Source organism: Labrus bergylta, chromosome 10 (genome assembly GCF_963930695.1).
Source record: "Labrus bergylta chromosome 10, fLabBer1.1, whole genome shotgun sequence".
Classification (NCBI taxonomy): Eukaryota; Metazoa; Chordata; class Actinopteri; order Labriformes; family Labridae; genus Labrus; species Labrus bergylta.
This window is the reverse complement of record NC_089204.1, coordinates 8756056-8776550: the sequence shown is the minus strand read 5'-3', so window position 1 is coordinate 8776550 and position 20495 is coordinate 8756056. Positions and strand designations below refer to the sequence as shown.

At 40.4% G+C, this 20495-nt stretch overlaps 3 protein-coding genes across 3 annotated transcripts; 1 reads left to right on the top strand and 2 right to left on the bottom strand.

Annotated features, from left to right (window-relative positions):
• tk2 (thymidine kinase 2) lies at positions 1-5411 on the bottom strand. The gene is made up of 10 exons (XM_020638256.3): positions 5008-5411; positions 4380-4417; positions 4101-4175; positions 3714-3767; positions 2589-2678; positions 2386-2459; positions 2024-2112; positions 1232-1311; positions 954-1034; positions 1-727 (listed from the first exon to the last, which is right to left on the bottom strand). Exons 1-10 carry the CDS (start codon positions 5165-5167, stop codon positions 641-643), a joined length of 828 nt encoding a protein of 275 aa, XP_020493912.1. The 5' UTR covers positions 5168-5411; the 3' UTR covers positions 1-640.
• A 1786-nt stretch (positions 5412-7197) lies between these two features.
• Positions 7198-12051, top strand: aprt (adenine phosphoribosyltransferase). The gene is made up of 5 exons (XM_020625642.3): positions 7198-7365; positions 8448-8551; positions 10087-10220; positions 10664-10742; positions 10878-12051. Exons 1-5 carry the CDS (start codon positions 7277-7279, stop codon positions 11015-11017), a joined length of 546 nt encoding a protein of 181 aa, XP_020481298.2. The 5' UTR covers positions 7198-7276; the 3' UTR covers positions 11018-12051.
• A 900-nt stretch (positions 12052-12951) lies between these two features.
• On the bottom strand, positions 12952-20367 carry cdt1 (chromatin licensing and DNA replication factor 1). The gene is made up of 10 exons (XM_020638261.3): positions 19502-20367; positions 19234-19368; positions 17389-17678; positions 17059-17253; positions 16451-16596; positions 16169-16269; positions 15872-16060; positions 15273-15437; positions 14934-15135; positions 12952-13959 (listed from the first exon to the last, which is right to left on the bottom strand). Exons 1-10 carry the CDS (start codon positions 19964-19966, stop codon positions 13796-13798), a joined length of 2052 nt encoding a protein of 683 aa, XP_020493917.1. The 5' UTR covers positions 19967-20367; the 3' UTR covers positions 12952-13795.
• Positions 20368-20495: the final 128 nt, after the last annotated feature.

The window sequence follows — 20495 nt, the reverse complement described above, 5'->3', positions numbered from 1 at the left end:
TTAGGATAACAAAATGTTCTTATTAATGAAGCAAAACATGTAACAAAGAGAACAAAGCTTCCATTCATTAAAGGCAATTACAGAGAAACATTTCATTATTCAAGTCAATCTTCAGTAAAATCCCGTTGCAGTACATAAAGTAACACATAAAGTAAAATCTGTTGTAACCGATGCTCCAGTTATATGACAAGTTATTACACCCAAAAATCAAACCCTAATGTACTTGAGGTCCCCTTGTAACAACATGTGGTCTGACTTTGAGTACATGACAACAAATAGTGAAATAAATACAAACAAATTATTAACACCTGGAAAAGAAACTGCCCGTGATTTGGAATGACTCCGTTAATCTTCATAGTTTAAAATGACAGAAGGAATATTTGACTTTTCTTGTCCTGTAGGTGAGATCATTATTAAATAAGCATCTTTACATAACCCTTAAGAAGTAAATGAAGTGTGATTGACTACAAATCACATGTAAATAAATAACTTGTGTTATTGCTAAAACTTCAACTCTAAGCGACTGAGCTGCTTGACTGAGCTCTCCTTCAGTAACTGAACAGATCAGTTTTATAAGAGAGGTTTCAAATCCTCTTCCAAAGCTCCCTTTGCTGTTCGTGCCTTTGTGTGTGTGTGTGTTTCAGAGGTAGCAAGCATGTAGGATTTTGTCACGGTTTTCTTCATACTGGTGCAGCATCTCATTGAGGTCATGGTCAGCTGGAATAACCTGCACAGACACACCCAACACAAATAAAAACAAACATATTCTGTCTTCTATATTACTAAATAAATAACAGATAAGAATCAATGCTAGGAGTTACTTTCATGACGCTGAATTCAGAAACATCACAGGATCCATAAAGTGGGAACACATGGTGTACAGGTACTCGTGCTATTTGGGCAACCTAGTTGCACCAAAGCAAAGAACTGCCTGGATGTGAATGGCCACTCACCAAAACAGGAGCAGGAAGAGGGGAGGATGTGCGCTTGATGAGCCAGTCCTCATACAGCTGGTGAATGGACTCAAGATACTCCTAATGGATGCATGAACACAAACACAGAAGATTGAGGTCTTCTTTGAAATGACAAATTGGTCGTCTGTCCAAAATGTTAGCTATCTATTCTCTAAAAAAAAACTAAAAAAAACACAAAAACAATTCATTTCCTTTCAAGTTCAATGATGACTTATTTGTTCTGTGAAATGAAACAAGGTTTCAGTTTGTGCCCTCACCAATGGAATGACCTTCTCCTCTTCTCTGCTCCTCTGCTTCAGCCTCTCATGACATTTCTCAGGAGTCGCCTGCAGGTACACTGGATCCCAAGGAAAATATCACAGAATGCATGTCAGCAAGCAGCTGCAGCTTCAAATGTGATTGTTAAACATTTTGTTTCTTGTGCTCTTCTGGCTGAAGGGAGGGATAGCTAGCTCTCAGGTGCTAATGAAGGATGGATAGCTTTCGTATTGATGACTTAGTCTGAGTGATGACATGCTATATGATTTGACCTGCTAAAATAATTTCACCGCAACTTATTAAAAATCACTAGATTGGGGCGCTGGTGGCTCAGTGGTTAGTGTGCGTGCCCCTTGTATGGAGGCTGTAGTCCTCCAAGCGGGCGGCCCAGGTTTGAATCCCACCTGTGGCTCCTTTCCCGCATGTCATTCCCCTCTCTCTCTCCCTGATTTCCGACTCTATCCACTGTCCTATCTCTCCATTAAAGGCACAAAAAGCCCCAAAAAAATCTTTCAAAAAAAATAAAACTCAGGCGATTGAAACCATGTAGAACATATTCTATAGAGAATCCCTGTTGTACTAAATCAAATGGCAGGATTAGGTGTTCAGAGGATGGAGCTGATTCTGGGTCAGTACTGTGTACCAAGTTTGATGCTATGGTCACGTATACCTGTGTGCACTAAGTCATGCATCAGCAGCCGACTCTGCCTCTATGGATTGTGTTGGTTTTTTTTAACTTCGTGAATTTTTGCAGAATTTGTTTCTGTGTTGTTTTTTTTTTGTATTCTCACCAATCAGATCAACAGGAAGGTATATGTTTGTTGTGATCCAATCAAACCACTCGCTGAGAACTGCAAAGTCCACCTCAGGCATTTTCCCACTGATGACAAAAATCCACAAGAAGAAAAAAAGTAATAACCGTGTCAGTATGCTGTCATGGGAGAGAACATGACAATATAAACCTTTATGACCATTACTGGGCTTATGATCTCAATTCAGCCAATACTGTAAATACAGCAGCAGTTGTGTGATGTGAATCCAACAGACAAGTATGAGAGTTAGGCTTTAACTGCGTTCTGAAATCATTATTTATTGATCTAGTCCTGTTATAATATCGAGGTCTGATGTTTCCATAAGCACAGATCAAAAATACCTTCTGAAGAGATTCTCCACGAAGATGTATTTGGCACTGAAGATGGACCTTTCCATCATCCTGACAGGAGCTGACTGGAACAAACAGGACACTTTCAGTATATAAATGTACATAGTCATATTTTCCCACAACTACAAACACTTGAAACCAACAACAGTGTTGGCATGTATACGCACCAGTATACATTTATTTAGTTCACTTACGATAGGTGACAGGTGTCTATCCAGCATGGTGAGTTGAACATATGTCTGCAGTGTGATGCCCCAGCGCTCAGGATCCTGGTACATAAGACCCTGCAGCAACAGAAACAAAAAGCTGATTCCCTGTGAGTCATGGGAGATTTACAGGGAATGTTTTTTGTGAAGAAGGATATTAGTGAGCTGTACATTAAGATCACAAATTGCCATGAATTCAAAGCATCAGTTTACAGGAATCATGAAAACACACGTTTCACTCCTTCCTTTGTTGTATTCAACAATGGGGGAACCTTTAGTAGTTCTTCACACATTAAGTTATTTTTCCATTTTAAGAGGACTCCTCTATTGTGGGCAGCTTTGTTGATGGCGACTAGGAGGTACATTGGCTGTCGAATAAACCAAAAGTTTCAGAAAAAGCAGGTTGATTCCACCTCTTTCAGTCTGCATGAAGTCAAAATACTGAACACCTAATGAATGCACAACCTGTGAAGTCATGAAATGTTCTTACTTCATGATGTAGAAAGTGGAGTGGACTCATGATATTTGAATCTGTTCTGTTTGCATGCTGAAAAACATTCTGAGTGATACAACTGAGAGGTGGCTGAAATTTGCGATAATAAAACATCTATTCATCTTTTATTATTTTTATTTTTAAGAGTTACTTTGCACAAAAAAAAAACAACCATGGATGTTGCCGCTCATTTTCATTTGAAGATGCAAGTTGGACTGTAAAACAATGACAAATAAAAGGGAGTCTTAGCGCTGACATCGCTTATCCTTTCTTGGGATAAGTTCTTGATACACATGGAAAACCCCCTAATATCAGCTGTGGTCTATAACAGACAATATGGCGTGTCTTTGCATTTGAATGTCAGATCCTGTTTAGTAGGCATATTGCACGAAAGCCTCGACATACAGTGTAATAAGCGTGTGTGAATATAGAATAATGTAGTTTGAAATTCTCTTTCTGGTCAGAAGACTAGAAAAGCAGTATGAGAGCAGTCTGTTTACCGTTTCTTTAATGTTCATAGAAACAATCCTGCAAACACTTTGTTGTTCTGACCCGATGAAGTAGGTCTGATGTCAGGTCAGAACTAGGACACAATAAGAACATCAGTGTAAGTGAAGTACCAGAGGGTTGTGGCCACGGACATTCCTCCATTGTGAGATGGGTTCTGTTAGGACCTGAAACAAACAAAAGAGGGTAAGAACAATAACATCACACTGCTGATGTCTTTGGCTGCGAGATCACGACACTAGTGGAATGACTTTGCTGAAACACTGGACTTAAGAGTTGGATTTCATTTTTATCTTCTGGGGGCATTTTCTTCAATACATCATTTTCAAATGAGCGAATGATCGAGTATTCGGGCAAGTGAGGGAAGCACACAAGGTATACTGTTCAATACTTAAAGAGTTTACACCTTTTACCAAGACACTTTGAATCTATAGTCCAGCCTTTATTAGCTCATGTAAACTTGAGGGGTATGTCCTGGTAGGCACTCTTTGTCATCATACCTCTATGTTGCTGGTTTCGCTGAAGTAATTCAGACATGTAGTTTTCCCACAGGCAATGTTCCCCTCAAGACAGATCTACGAAAAAGAGAAAGAGATCAACAGAAATGAAGAAGTAGAGGACTTGAATATGATATAAAGAAGCATCATTATTAGTATCTTTAGTCACTGTGTGCATAAGCAATAATGGAAACTACTCTTGAAACTGCAGCAACATCTATTACGTGCAGATCTTCTTCAGGTATTTGCTGTAGGGTTACCAATGAAAACTCGTACACTCACCACTGACTTCTTAGCCTCTCCGTTTCGCTCCAGCTTCCCTTAGAAGGAAGACAACATAGTGAGACTAGACTTCACCTCCCACAATTCCCAGAGCTGGCCTCTCTCAGGTCAGTGGGCTACAGTAACACCAAAGGGGACAGAATAGAGGCCGATAAGAAGAAGGGGATAACTTTTGATGAAACGATGACTATGGAGCTGAAGTGATTGAAAATGAGAATGATTACATCAGCAAGCTGGTGAACAGTGAAGAACCTGTTTCCCATTTCCTTAAACCAGTATGGATGAAAATCTACACTTTAAAGTCATGATCACCCTCATCTCCCTTCAAGTAGCCTTAGCTGAAGTAGACATACAAAAACAACACAATGGCAATTGTTTCGATTCGTTTTAAGCATTTCTTAGATTCTGTTTTAACAAGAATAAATCATTGTATAAGACAGACACGTCAGTGGACACAGTGCAGATATGTAATAGTCTTTCATGTAGGTAAGGAAGATTTATTATGAGACAATGAGATAGATCTATTCACAAGACGATAAAAGAAAGAAACTCTTCTAAATGAACAGGCCTTGTGTGATCTGAGCCTGTTTCAGAACAGAAACCAACTGGAGCCCAACAGCAGTGTTACCTGTGTTCCCGTGCTGCGTGACGCGGTGCGCTCTCCTCGGGATCAGTGTGACTGACCCGGCAGGTAACTTCCCCCTTCTGTTACACCTGACAACCCGCACACAAGAAGAAACGACTCCTGCCGCTAACATTGGGGAAAGGCGACCACCTGCTGCCCACATCTCTCATACAGTACGGCTTCTTCCCCTTCAGGAAATAAACTGTGATTTCTTCTTCTACTCTATATAAGGCAACATTACAGACTCTCACTGCCATCTGCTGTTAATGCATGTGTGCACTGCTTTGTTTAGTGCCAGTGCCAGGATGTGCTTACTATGGCTCTTTTAAATGACCTCTTCACTCATACACAACACTTGCTTTGATTTTTTTTTTTTTTTCAGAAAAAATGAGTCTTCCCTAATCTGTAGGCCTATCCCTTTTCACTTTCAATGTGTTGATTCATTATTATAAGATATTCTAACTCTTGATTTTCTCCCCATACGTTTTCCTATGTAGGATTTAAATAATTCACAGGCTGCAAAACACCCTGGCCTTAATGAAGATCTTTTATTTGACTGTTTTCTTGAAAATATTTGCTGCGTTATTTCAGAGTTGTTTGTTGTCTTTAATCTCTTACAATCAGGATCATGTCTTTTTTTATGTTGTGTTATTTTCATTCCCGTTTTGCCATCAGTTTTTGGATGCATTGGCCCTAACAACGCCATCCCGTTGAGTTTTTAGGTGTACACACCCACCCTCTGCAGACCACACCTCTAGCTCCAGGTAGGGAATTATTTTTACTGGTTGAGAACCACTATACATTCCTCAGTGTTCCTGTTCATCTGTTTGACTTCTTGATGAAGGCTTGATGCTGAAATGTGTCCAAGTGTGTTTTTTAAAAACGTCCACAGGACCGTGCCGTGGACATAAATGCATCTTTATTGTTTCAAAGATAGTGCCTTGGAGTTTTTCTATTGCTTGAAAGTGTGTTGATACAAAAAGATCACTGATATGTGTTGCTGTAACCAAACTCATATGCCTTGTAGTCAGAAGTCTGCTGCATGTATTTTCCTACAGACAGTCTTTCCACACTCCAAAGAAAATATAATGCAGAAGTCAGGACTTTGGTCGACCACAACGACAAGACTTTGGTCTCATTTTAAGATCATGCATTTTTTTATCTCCCTCTATGTGCCTGTCCACCTGTCCTATTTGTTCTAGACAATAATAAGCAGTGTTCGTATTGTATTTTCACCTGTTTGCTTGTCTACCTGTAAGTCATGATTGGGCTCAGTCAGTCAGCACCTTAGGTAAGATAATTTGATGTTTCTAACCCCCCGCCCCCCTTGGCCTGTTCTTGACTACCAAACCTCTAACTACAGAACATAATCCCCTCCCTTCTTTCATTCATGCAGTCTCCACTTAGGCCCCCTTTATTATTCATCCTTACGTTGTCCCTTTTATATAGGCCTGGCCTAGTGGAATGATTCATAGATAAGATAAAATATTTTATTCATACCCATGGGTAACTTCTCTGTGTGAGAGCCATTGACCTAAGAGAAGCGAAAGACAGTGTTGATTTCAGTTTGCTATTCTATGGTGGAGAAAACCTTCACTGTTATGTGCAAGGCTGACCTGAAGGCTTGATGCCATATGTTGAATGTTGTTTTTAAGATTAAGCATTTTTAAGTCCAGCAAGCACTCCTTTGTTTGTCCTGATAATTTGAATGAAATAAATATTTTTGTGTGGTACAATGGTTTGGCAGCCCAAACAGGACTCTATGAGATGCATATCATTTATATGTATGTAGCCTATGTCTATGAGAATAATATATCATTATCTTTAACACTTAACACAGTAGCCTTGTGAGAAAGAACATGTCTGACTAAAACTGACAGTAGATTAAGAAGTGATCACTGAACTAAGTCTTCTTTGAGTGTGACTGTGTGACACAAGTTAGTATACAGCCTTGTTTTTTGGGTGCTGGATTATTATTATAAAGGGTAAGAGAGAATTAGGCTGACATAGAGTAGCGCGCTTTAAATAGTCTCTGTTGTCTTAGTTATTATTAATAATTGAATTGTTGCAAAATTCTGAAAATGTCAGTAAATCTGCAACATTACAACATGTCATTCAGACCAGTAGATGGCGGTAATGTCTGATAATGCTCTGTGTGTGTGTGTGTGTTTGTGTGTTGCGTGCTCGATGCTCAATGTCACGAGGAAGAAACAAGTGGACACGAGGGGAGTGAGAGAGCAGCAAGAAGCACCACAGGCAAGAATCAAGAAGAATGGCAGCGAGTCCGGAGTGTAAACTCCAGCTGGTCCGAGACCACATCCGACCTTATCAGGACTTTCCGAAGAAAGGCATCCTGTTCAGGTAAGATACAAATAACTGCGTGCTAAGTCCTATACACTAGAGTCCTCCTGTTAAAGTTGAATTGTTAAGGGTATCGAGCCTCTCTCCACCTTCAGAGAAAACAGTCAAACTAGAACCCACGTTGTCCTGCGCTGCGTGGAAATACATCACACACACACACACACACACACACACACACACACACACACACACACACACACACACACACACACAGTCTATCACAGGGGATAGGATTGGGTAGCAGCGATAAATAGGATACTAATAACACATATCTATCGATCTACAGTGTCACTATAGGCCATAAACCTACATATTTATAAGAGCAATATTTTAAACACTTGAGTGACATCCAAAAGTCAAACTCAACTATGTGAAACAAACATTTTTGTTTACTCTCTGTTTGTTCTTGCCAAATAATATAAGCCAAAATAAGTGTTTGTTCTTGTTGTGTTTGTTCACTAACTGTGTGTCCAGGCTGGTAAGCAGTCAGTTATGACCTGAGGTGAAAGAAACTGTGCCTGGTGATATTGACAGAAGCTTGAAACAACCAGAGGGCTTCATTTAGTACAACTGTGAGACTGTAGTGCTATATGTGTTATATGTATACACAGTATACTGTATGTATATGTATTTGCTATGTGTTTGCTTTTTTAAAAATGTTTTATTCTGTATCGTGTTGAGGTTAGCTGTAAATGTAAAGTGTATTAAAAAAAATGAGTTGTTATTATTTGTATCATTCATATGAACATCTGTACATGAGTGTGCAACCATTCAAGTTAATTGAAGTGCTTTAATGTCCAGGTGACATCACATCATATGAGTCAGAGCTTAATGGAAAGCTAAGTTCTATAAAACAGTAACTTTCCCAGTATAAATGTTCATCTTTGATACTTACTGTGTGTGTGTGTGTGTGTGTGTGTGTGTGTGTGTGTGTGTGTGTGTGTGTGTGTGTGTGTGTGTGTGTGTGTGTGTGTGTGTGTGTGTGTGTGTGTGTGTGTGTGTGTGTGTGTGTGTGTGTGTGTGTGTGTGTGTGTGTGTGTGTGTGTGTGTGTGTGTGTGTGTGTGTGTGTGTGTCTGTGCAGAGATATCTGTCCCATCCTGAAGTATCCAGCTGCTCTGACAGCAGTCATTGACCTGTTTGAAGAAGAGGTGAGGAGGAATTACCAGACTGTTGATCTGATAGTAGGTAAGAAAACATCATTCTTAATGAAAAAACAATCTCCAGTATTCTTGACTGACTAAACCTCTGCACAGTCGTGTTGTCTCATGACACTAAGGACAGGTATAGACTTTACATTTTAGTGTTGGTCTCAAGACCTCTTTTACAAGGTCTCTGACTCGGTCTCGGACTGGGCAGACTCCGGATTTTAAATCAGGACCACCACTGATTGGCTAAGTCATTACTGTGATACGAAGGAAAACGCCCCTTTCTAAAACAACATATAACTTCAATTCATTCATAATTAGATTTTATCCTCTGGTAACGACAGCAACCTTCCCGGTGTTACAGTCTAAGTGAGTGACATACCTGATGCACAAGACGAGGATTTTTCATTTATAATTGTGGTCTCGGTCTCACCCTGCCTTGGTCCTGGTCTCATCTCGGTCTGGATCCCTAAATGTTTTGGTCTCGTCTCGGCCTCAGAGCACTCTGGGTGTGTCTGGGTCTCGCTTAGTGTGTTCTTGACTACAACACTAGTATATTTTATCATATTATTTACAGGGACTCTACTTCATCATACATTAAAGTGATCTCTCAATGAATAGGGACCTTTAATTGAGAGCTGCCTTTATTTGTCAAATCAGGCAGCTACACCAGGAAAGTAAGAGGGACTGGACCTTAAATTGGGATGAGCTTTTATCTGAAGTTTTCTGATCATTTTACAGAGAAATAACAAAAAAAACAGATAGTAAATCAGCACCAGCTCTTATTCAGGAGCTTTTCTCTGTTCAGGGAACCTAAGGTACTACAGTAGAACACCAAACACAGCCACCTGTGGAACCATTTAGGATGCAACCAGTCACATTGAAAAGATAGGCTAGAAATGGATTGTACATCTGTAACGGTGGATAAAACATTTTGATGCAGAATCGGTACTTTAATTTCGATGAGTTCACTCGCTGATTTTGTTTTGGAGGTGGAAGAATTCCTGCAGTTAAGACTGTGTATTAACTGTCATGACTGTGGGTGTGTTTTGTATATTAAATGAGCATTATGTACGATAACTACTGAATTAAATCATAAAATGACTTTAATATGTCATCATCAGACATTAAGAAAACATGCTGTGTTGAAGTGCTGGCTTCTCTGACAACAATGCAGCAGCCAGTATGTCCTCCTTCTAAGCTTGGATTCCAGTCTTGAATGGTCTGAATTTCTTATGACCAGAGAAGGAAAGCGGGTTTAAGGCACCCCAATGTGGTCGTTTTGGACGCCCCTCGGTTTGTCAGATATGAGACCAAGTTATCACAGCAAACCAACAGGTGTTGCAGCGATGGAAACAGGCAAGCGTATTGCATCTACCTGACCTAAAAAGAAACCGGTGTTTGCATCGCCTCTAGGAAGGAGGGGGCAGGGGGAGATGGCTCTCGCCGATGTTTTGAATGTGGACTGCAGTAAACATTCTAAACGCTACATGTCAGAGTTACATTTTGCTCCTTGAACTATATTCTTCCACAAATGCAGTAACTCTTATCTCTGACTTTTTTGTTGTTGTGCAGGTTTAGATGCTCGTGGTTTTCTGTTCGGGCCTCTGCTCGCCCAGCGGCTTGGTGTTGGCTTTGTCCTGGTCAGGAAGAAAGGGAAGCTCCCTGGAACGACTCTGTCTGTGGAGTATAATTTAGAGTACGGGAAGGTAAGGACACAACACACATACTCTGTCATTTGTTTTAGCACTTACTTTACCTTTCAGCTTTTTAACAATCAGATTTTCAATGCAAAGCTGGGGCAGATGTTTTCCACTCTGAAGCTCATATACAGCTGTGACAGAGGAGACCATTCTCCTTCACAGGACGTCAAAGATGTTGATCTGTTGCAGACATAAAGAGTGCAGAGCGATGAGTCTTTAAATAATTTTGCCAGAGAAATCATTCTTGGTAGGGTTTAAAGTTACATAAAAAATAGTCCTAAGTGCATTTATGTCTTTAAGGGCGTCTTCTGTAACAGCACTTTGTGCAGTCTAGAAAAAGAAAGAAAATTAGCCCGTTTTGTGTGTCTATGTCTTTTTGAGTATTTACTCCTGACCTTTAAATGTAGATATTGCATTAATGACAATGTTTTGTTTTCCTGTTTCTGCAGGCGGAGGTGGAGATACAGGAGGATGCGGTGGCTCCAGGACAGAAGGTTCTGCTCATTGACGACCTCCTGGCTACCGGTGGTGAGAACTCCTCGAGTTATATCTCATTCAGTGACAGGCTGATTGAACATTGAAATTTGGTGTTTTGGAGCACAAGTGATGTTGTTGCGAAATTTTTGAACAACATTCAGAAGTTGGTGCGTGTGTGTGTTTCAGGTACGTTGTTTGCTGCCTGCGAGCTGATGAAGAAGCAGCAAGCGGAGGTTTTGGGCTGCATGGTGGTCATTGAGCTCAAAGAGCTGAATGGCAAAGACAAACTAAAACCTCAAAGTATTTTCTCCCTGGTTCAGTACTGAGGACCACTAACACATGCCTCACTTGTTGGTGCTAACTAATGTTTGACTGTTGTTCCATCACCACACCACCTATATTTACACATTTTCCACTTACATACACACAGTCATTTGAGGTCATTTTGACATGTTTTGTGCTTCAGGTTATAAATCTGTTAAAGCTCTAGTAGCAAGGGATGGAGCGTTACCTAGCAAACAGTGGGCATATGAGAGCTTTTCTCACAGCAGACCCTCCCCATTAGTCTGTCGCTGAATATAAATCAGGTGTTGTCACACTCATGGATGAATGAAACTCTCTTTATGAACATGTAGGGTAGAAAACACAGCTGCTAGGTACAAGATGAACCTTCCTTCAACTCCTTTCATATTCCTGGTTTAGGATCACAGAACTAATGATTCCAAAGAGGCTGCAAGTAAGCGTGTTAGCAGTAAGGTGACGTTAAACTCACTCCACATGCATTCTTTCAATAGAAACTTAACGGGGTGGTGCACACGGTCCACAAATCAGCGCTGATTTAGTCCTGCTGTTTACAAGCTTTTAAAATGGACTCCCTGCTAAGACATTTGGCTGTAACCCAATGAGACGACTTCTCCACAAGAGGGCACAAACAGAGTGGAAGTGTGTCAGAGGCAGGTTTTTATTTTAGAGGTTCAGAAACATCACAAATCCTTAAAGTCTTTAAAGGTCTTAATTATTTTTAAACATTTTTCTTTCTTTTTTGATTTTCATTACAAGTAATGCATGCTTGCTTCAGTCCTTGAATTCATTTTTATGGATATGAATTATTTCATTTAAACAGAAACATTTCATTGCAGACTGAAAGACCAAACATTATCTTGTTGATCAGTTTTTTTATTTTATTTTATGTCATCACTCTTTTTGCTGTGATATCAGTGTCTTGAGGAATGTGTGCCTGGAACTTGAAAATTATCAATGCAGTTATCCATATGATGCTGAAGCTAACTATCGTCTAATGAGATCTAGCTATTATTCTAGCTAAACACAAATAATATATTGAATAAAATGTTTAACTGCAGCTAAGCTGTTTCTTCTTTGTTTCATTGTTGTCTTGACTACTGGAGGTTTACTTTGTTCAGCATCTTCAGGATTTTCACTTTGAAACGAGCCAAGCTGCCCACGAGGAACTTGACTTCTCTCACTCGCACAGAAACACTCACACTGATGGCTCCTGATGATTTCAGGAGCATTTTGGGTTCATTGTCTAGCATACCGATGACCTATCAGTTAGCCTCTCTATATTTCAAGGGAACGAAGGACGCTTTACATCAGGGCAAGACAACACAGAATGAATAAACAAGAAAATAAGATACAAAATGATAGCAATGTTTGACGGGGATCATGACTTTTAATCAAGTCCTGAAGCTTTTTTTCAATTTGAGGCCTAAGTCTTTCTTCTTTGATTTTACATGTTTGATGATTTAGGATCTCATAGCTGAAATATCATATTTTAGAATATCCACCTGCCCACCAAATGATTTTCGGGCAACGACTCTTGGACAGGTAACATGTTTCCTTCCTGTCAGGTGAAAGGAGGCTATTGAGTTTCATTTAATTCAAGGCTCTGGGCATGCTGTAATCAGGTAAATACACTATTTAGAGTAAGTACCTTAAATCGGAATAGGGAGCTGCATTGACATGGATGTGTACATTGTCTAGGTTTGAATTTGTCTACCACAATACGTACAAGTATTTTCAACCTATTAGAAATAAATAATTCAATTTTAGTTCAATTAAACCCAGACTCACGAAATTCAAATGGTAATTTAAACATCAGCGAACATAGTGGATGTGACAGGTGTTGGTACTTAAATTCTTAAGTTTAGTGTAACTTTTGCAGATGGTTGTGCACTAATCTGTGTAATCTTTATAAGATAAACATTGTTCACTTTTAGAAAAACAAATGCTGCAAAGAGTCTTTCCAAATTTCACATTTTTATTTTCCATCTGAGGTCATCTTGGGGTCGCATGCTGTGTGTACTCATGTTACCTGTTCACGTAGACATTCCATACAGGGGTTGTATCACAATCGTACCACATCCACAATGTAACTATGCCCTTTAAAATAAGATGTCTCTTCAGTTAGAATCGTCCAGACTTCCTCTTGGTTGAAAAGACTTAGCAGTAATAATTACTTTAAAAGCTCCAAAATTAAATTGTACAATGCTTCAGGTAGAAACCTTAAAAAGCATGTTAGTCAACCAGACAAGATGTTTAAGTTTCTTTTTCTAACTTTTTTATGTTTTCATATTTTCCCCATTATGTGTAATCTTGATAAAACATAGTTTGACATCACTTTTCCATACTTAGTGCAATCATTGCTTAGCATTTTACAGATTGTTATATTTAATAAAATTGTGATCATAGAAGGAAAAAAAAAAAGGCAGGAAGGATCCTCACCAATACTTGTATTTCTCAAACATTATCGAACAATGACCTTTAAAAATGTAAACATTCAGCATCAGCTGTTCTACACTGTAGAAAAGCGACACTCAAAAAGACTTTAGGCAGAGCAGTTCAGAACAATAAAACACTTTCAAAGAAAATGAAAAGGCGAAACAACGCACAGGTCAATGACAGAAGGTCAGCCTAGAGTACAGACCACCTTACCTCTAAAAAGCCTGTGACAGGCAACCAATAAAATTCACAAAAGGGGAGTTTAAACCAACTAGTGTTCAGTCTGCTGGCGGCTCATGTAGCACAGCGCTGAGGAAAGTGGGTGATTAACTGTGAAAGGCCAGCAGATCATCACTCATATTGTTTTAGAGTCTCTCTTCTTCTCTGAGTCTGTTGCTCAGTTTGTCCAGAACAATGTTCAGCTCCATGGTCTTGTTCAACTTCAGGTAGAAGTCCTTCCTAATTGGATGAATAGCCAGCCAATCAGCTGCTACCTCTGCCAGTAGACGTATATGTTTCTCCATTTCACCTGTTTGTCAGAGATGAGAAATCACCAGTTATCTAACAGTTATATATCCATGATACAAGTTTCTAACACAAAATACTTGATTGTTATTCAATGCTTAAAAGAACACTGGGTTTCTCAGCTTCTTGTTATTGTCCCAGGCTGACTAGAGGAGATTTGAAATCAAAACGGATTTAATAATAAGACCGCAACACACACATGGGGAGAAACTTCATACTGTACATACTTCACTCTAATATCTAACATGCACCAATTAAGATGATCTCGTGTGCCATTCCTTGTGACCTTGTATTGAATCATACTAGTACATTCTATAGTGAGGTTAATGCTTTGCCATGAAAAAAAAAAAAAAAGGAATAATGCTTTACATATTTGAATGTACATTTAACATATTTGAAGTATCAAGGCCACCCTGCTGAGTCTTGTTTAAGACCATAAAATGACCCCATATTCTGGACAAGAAAAGAGCACCGACCAAGGCCAGGAAATGAATTCAGTTTATATAAGCCCAAAGCTCTTATTAGTCCATATTACTCTGCAAAACAAATATCTGCCATCATTAAGCCTTTTTAACTTTCACACTGAATCTGCTCAATATTGGTGTCCAAGTGTAAGACGCATTGAGTAAGAGTGTTGTGGAAGCACTGCGAGAGCTTCACATACACACATTACTGTTCTGCCCTGCTGGCAAAACCAATTTACATTGTCACCATGTCACACTTCCGTAGATGAAAGCTCAAGGGAGGACAGACCAGCGCATATTTACACACCGAGGCATTACCACCATAGTGTGAATATTACAATGCAGACGAGGTGTAACCGGTGCATAAATATTCACCTCCAACTGGCAACGCCTACATACAAAGGAAAAGCCTACTGTTGCTTGTTCATTGCCTACATCCAAATGTTTTAAATAACAGTTGACAGTGCATGTCGAAGGCACACATACACTGGTGTATTCTGCTCTCTGGACTAACCTGTGCTGAGAGCGGATCTGTAGCTCGACACCATCCTGTTACAGGCAACTTCCATGATTAGAGCCGGCTTCTTTTCTGAGACGAAAACGTTCCGAAGAATCCTCGCCAACTCAGGGAGTCGTGACATCATCAACAGGCGCTCCTCTTGGGTGGAGTTTCGGGTCATGGCAGCCTGTAGCTTCTGAGCCTCCTTTGCCCTGATCTAAAAACAACAAGCACAGAACAACACTTTGAGTCACATGATTGTTTACAAAACCTTAAAAAGTCTAAACATTTTAAAACTGGCCATCCCAGCACACACCACACTGCCCCCTTTCTCCCAGCTAATGGTGTACCTACCCTCTCCAGCAGAGACTGGGAAACTCCTTTCAGGGCTGTTGGAAGCTGAGCAGTAGAGGCAGCGGTTGTTTGGCTGACTGTCGGGCTCTGGGGAGATGTTGGCTCTTTACTCTCTGGAGCTGTATCCTGTGTCTTTAGAGCCAGTGAAACAAGAGCCTTCTCCATCTGAACGAAGCATGAGAACAATACATGTTGTGTTAGACAAATCACTGATTATACTCAATGACTTATGGAGTACAAGCACTTAAAATACAACAACAAAAACGACACTGAAACCGAGTAACAATTTAGACAACATATCGTTAACTCTAGTTCACGCTGTGGTAATAAATGGATGCAAACATGTAGACTTAAGAGTTGTGAGCATAAATATTAGACCAATAACATGTCAGCAGATAATAAGATAGGAAATGCTATACAAGAATTTAACCAGCACAAACACACTTTTGTTCAACATGTTTCTCCCTAATATGACATCAAGTTGGCCAACTCTGCAAGTAGCAAAATTTACTTAGATCCAACTTTGTTCATTTTCAAAACAGAGAATATTCCCTGTCTCATTTGAAGATTACAACAGCACACAGATGCAGGGTTAGTACCTTGGGTGTAATGAGAGATCGAGCCTTGTCCAGAACCTCCTGAGCTGTGGACAGTTTCTCCGTGTGAGGGGGCTGAGGTAGGGAGCTGGTTTGGACACCTGGCACAGTGTCCACATTAAAGCGAGGATGCCAGCGGGTTAGTTTGTCGTCTGGAACAGACACCGGAGGAACCAGCGAGGACAGGAAGACCTGCAGACAGGAAATCGTTTGAGAAGGACAACTACCATAGTGTGCATAGTGTATATTGTTGGCTTTCAAAGCTTTCACGTGCTTACAAAGCTGGGAGCATCTGCTTACCTTGTGATGCTGTTTGACGATGGAGACCAGCTTCTGGTGGAAGATGCGTCGTCTGTCAAGGAGACAAGAGGCTGACAGGAGAGGACGGGATTCATTCTGGTCTGAGGAGGAAACACAGGGATGGGAGATTAAACATACACATAAACAGGAGCATACAAAGGGACTTGCAATTAGACCCCCAGCTTGCTTACAACCAATTTTAAGAACAATGTCATGATTGAAGTGTTTTAACCAAGAGAAGGAGAAATCATGTTTTCAAAGACCGAGACAATGTGTCCTAACCAGAAGGAAAGACAGGCTCCACAGTTAGCTGGTGGCTGCCCTTCTTTATGCTGCTGTTGAAGGTTGGGATGTTCTTCTCCTGTCTAAACGTGTAGGCCTCAGGAAAAACTGTCTTTATCTGACACACGTGGTTCTCCTCAAACCGCCTGCGAGATGGACAAAGAAAGCGGCAAACATTAGCTTCTGCTACCAGAAAGAAAAGATATCTGAGAGGAATTTAAAGTGACACAACAAATGTAGTTTTTAAATGCACTGAAATGAAAAGTATGTAGACGGTTCTAACAACAGATAATAATAAGTTAGTCTTATATAGCCCTGTCCAAGTTTTCTTACCGTTAGACTAGTCAGGTAGTCCGAATTTAAATGAAACCAACTAGGAACTTAATCACAGAGGAATACTCCATAGTTTGAATGTGGGGTGTTAATGTGGCACTGAAGGGAAAGACTTCTGATCATGCTGGGACTGAATGTTTTCGTACATCTAAAAACACCTGGATGGTGTGTGTTTTCCCTCATAGTTGACTATACAATTACATGTAAACACCTACACCAGCAAATAAATAAAAACAAGACACAGCTGAAGACAATCTCTCCGTCGTTCCACCTACTTGTGCATCATATCCTGGACTCCCTGTTTGATCTTGGTGAAGGTAGCCGTCTCACAGCGGTTGTACAGCATAGCGACCACCGTGTCCATGCTCCTGAACATCTCAGCCAGAACTTTGTACTGGTACGGCAGTGAGAGGCCAGGGGCTGCTGCCTGGGCAAGGTTGTGATATCGCTGGTATGCTGCCTGCTCCGTACTGAGGGTCAAGAGAGGGGGAAAACACAATCAGTGTGAGGAAGCAAGACCTTCTGTTTATGAAAATATTTGTACCACTTGCAGAGTAGATTATTGTACCGTAGCCTTGAGTATAGGAATATGAAGACATTCTCACCATTCCTCTCTTTGCTTGTTCTCCTCTGCCACCCTCTCTTCCTTCTTCCTCTGAGCTTTAGCTGCAAGCTCACTGGCTCGCGCTACAGAGAACTTCAGAGCCTTGGCTTCAGACGTCAGGAGCGTGGCGGTTTGGGGGTCCGGAGAGAGTGTGTTTTTAGGTGCTGAGCCGGCTGGAGATCCAGAAGTGGAGGGCGTGGCATTGTGAGCAGCACTCACGATTTTATCAGCTTGTTTCTTGATCCTCTGAAGGCGGGCCTTGAGAGTTGCAATGCCATCTTTGCACAGAGCCTTAAAAAGGATGGGGACAGTTTGTTACATTAAGGAGACGTTCAGCAATAGTGTGCTTAAATATCATCTTCTCCCAAATGTTCAGACTCCAACCAACCATGATGTTTCCTATTATTACATATTGTTTGTGTATCCAAAGCTTGATGTATCTTATCCTCATCTGTAATAGTCATTGTGGTTCCAAAAACACTGCAGTTTATTTCTACTGTCTCCACATTCACCTCCTCAGTCATGCAACTGCTTCTATTAAAAAACATGAATATTTATGAGAGATTTTGACAAGAATTGTTCTCTCATGAGATTTGTTTACAAGATGAGAGTAGAATGACATCAGCCTCACGATGGGTACGTGCCAAAGGTCACTATCAAAATTGAGTCTTTGCCAAATCGATTTAGAAAACCAATGTTGCAGAAGAAGCCCACCTCACTCAGAACATGTCATCACTCATATGTCAGCCAGCATTTTCACTAAACCACACCATACATCATGATCAAAACAGTCCATAAAACATCTGGGGACCCGAATAGTACAACAAAACTTTTTTTTTACCCTCTTGCTTAGGTTGTGACACATACTTAAGTTTTTAGTACAACATAGTAACTTGTGCTGCACGTCTAACCTACTCTTAGAGAGGTAATATTATGAACTCCGTTTATAACTAGGCTGTAAAGGTGTAACCACATTCTAATCTGATTTTTTTTTTCCTCTGACAAAATTCTCTATGAGCAATACCAGCATGTCGGGAATACAACACATTTTCAAACGTGTAGAAAGATATGCAGGCTGACACAGGAAACATGCCTTACTGAAGTCATGTTGATCCAAATGCTCGGAGAGTTTGTGGAGCTGCTAAATATATAAAAAAAAGTGCTTGCTTTGTCAAACTTGCTTCCCAATAAGCCCACCTGATAGATTGCCTACAGTTAATTAGGTTAAGCTTGTCAATGTTTCTTACCACCATAAGTTTCCTCAAATTCTGATTTACATTGCGTTAACATTATCAAGGAAGGAAGTACTTCACCTCACACCTCACAGTGCAATACAAGTGTGCAATATTAACCTTAAAAACAAAAAAACAGTGCAATTATATAATGTGAACAATGTGTGCAATAAGAGATGTAGAAAGTTAGAGACAAGAAAACATATTTACATTTTCATTTCATTGTACAGTGTTCCCCTTGTTATTTTTTTGTATTATATCTTTGCTTTAATAAAGTGTATAGCTTCTGTACAGTTTATTTTAAATCACTTAGCTGTTACTACAACTTATTTATTTTTACTTTTCTACTCTTTTTTTCTTATAATGCTCTATTCTATTTTATATATAATTTTAACTTTTTTTTGTAGAAGCTGACTCAGGGAGAAACACACAAGAATTCCAATGTACCTGTGCTGTCCTGTACCTGTGCAAATGGCAATAAACATCTATTCTATTCTATTCTAGATGTTTATGAATTGCAGGTGACGACTCAAATCGTGGCACATTAATAATTGTGTCACTTGCAGACTTCAGTAGAGACACTTGACTTGAAGACTACAGAGACACACAGTTACCTTGCTGGCCTGCTCTTCACTGTTCTTGTTGACGGCCTCATCCTGCTGGGGGGGGCTGTGGGTTTGAGAGTTGACATGGCTCTCTGAACTGGGTCCGGGGAGGGCTGCTGGAGCTGAGCTGGGCCGGACTACAACCTGGACATAAACAACAACAGCCAAGCGTACTTTAGTGTTTCAATACTGAAAAGATACACCCAAGTGCTTCCTCGCTCACATCCTTGTTTGGGTCCCAGATTGAGATACGTTCACTGAACTGTCACAACATTACCTGTGGTGAGTCCTGAGGTAGCACCAGTTTCTTCCTAGCCTTCCTCCTGGTTGATTTCTCTGTCACGTTGGATTTGGTGTCTTTGTCTTGTCGTCTTTTTTTGGCCGTGCTGTGGTCGGAGGTGGCTGAAAACACGGCTGCCCCGAGGTCAAACTCCCCGTCCGTCGAGGTCCTCTTCGGCGTCCTGGGGCTGGGGGGAGAGTATTTCCTTACGCTGCTACTAGCACACTCTGCTTCACTTAGTCCCACCACTTCATCAATAACTCGGACAAACTCGTCGTGGACGGATGACGAACGCAGCAAAACATCCTTGTTTGTAGAGGATCTGGTACTGACAATGTTTGTATTATTCCGTGAAGCTCCACGCTGGACGACACCGCTCGTACGCTGCTTGGTCGGTTTCACAGGACCGGCGAGGCCTTTCTTTCTTTGAGAGAAGAAGTCAGTCACTCGAGCCTGAGACATATTGAAGCTTGTTGAAGTGATACAAACCCGCTGGGTGGAAAAACAAATGAAGTGTCCTCCCGTCGGTCAAACTCGGTAATTATATGGCGTCCCTCAACAATGGACATCCGGTAATGTTCACATTTCACAGGAAGGAGAAATGAACTTTCGCGCGAAATCAACTAAGCCACGCCCATCGCCACGTCATAGGACAACGTTAGAAGGATTGGACAAGCTGAGAACTGGTTGAGCGTCTATCGTTTTTACTTTCTCGATTTAAATGTTTTCTTTGTTGTCTCGACACTGTGCCGTAAAACAGAAAAAAATTAAAGATATTTTACCTCTTGATTAATCTTGATTATAGTTTTCCTACTTTTTTGTCTAAAAAGCACAAGTTAGTACGATGACACTGACTCATCCTTCTGATATTATCCTAGTCAACGCGTCTTTCAGTATTTAGAAAAGCGCTATATAAAAAGTATGTATGTATGTATGTATGTATCTATGTATGTATGTATGTATTATTATTATTATTATTATTATTATTATT

Coding starts and splice junctions, on each gene's coding strand:
- cdt1 (XM_020638261.3), bottom strand. CDS start 19,966: ATGTCTCAGGCTCGAGTGACTGACTTCTTCTCTCAAAGAAAGAAAGGC. Junction 17,679..19,233: donor GTGAAGAGCAGGCCAGCAAG/GTAACTGTGTGT, acceptor ATCCTTTTTAAG/GCTCTGTGCAAAGATGGCAT. Junction 16,270..16,450: donor GGAGCCTGTCTTTCCTTCTG/GTTAGGACACAT, acceptor TTTCCTCCTCAG/ACCAGAATGAATCCCGTCCT.
- aprt (XM_020625642.3), top strand. CDS start 7,277: ATGGCAGCGAGTCCGGAGTGTAAACTCCAGCTGGTCCGAGACCACATC. Junction 10,221..10,663: donor ATAATTTAGAGTACGGGAAG/GTAAGGACACAA, acceptor CTGTTTCTGCAG/GCGGAGGTGGAGATACAGGA. Junction 10,743..10,877: donor CGACCTCCTGGCTACCGGTG/GTGAGAACTCCT, acceptor TGTGTGTTTCAG/GTACGTTGTTTGCTGCCTGC.
- tk2 (XM_020638256.3), bottom strand. CDS start 5,167: ATGTGGGCAGCAGGTGGTCGCCTTTCCCCAATGTTAGCGGCAGGAGTC. Junction 1,035..1,231: donor AGGAGAAGGTCATTCCATTG/GTGAGGGCACAA, acceptor TGCATCCATTAG/GAGTATCTTGAGTCCATTCA. Junction 728..953: donor CTCTTCCTGCTCCTGTTTTG/GTGAGTGGCCAT, acceptor GTGTCTGTGCAG/GTTATTCCAGCTGACCATGA.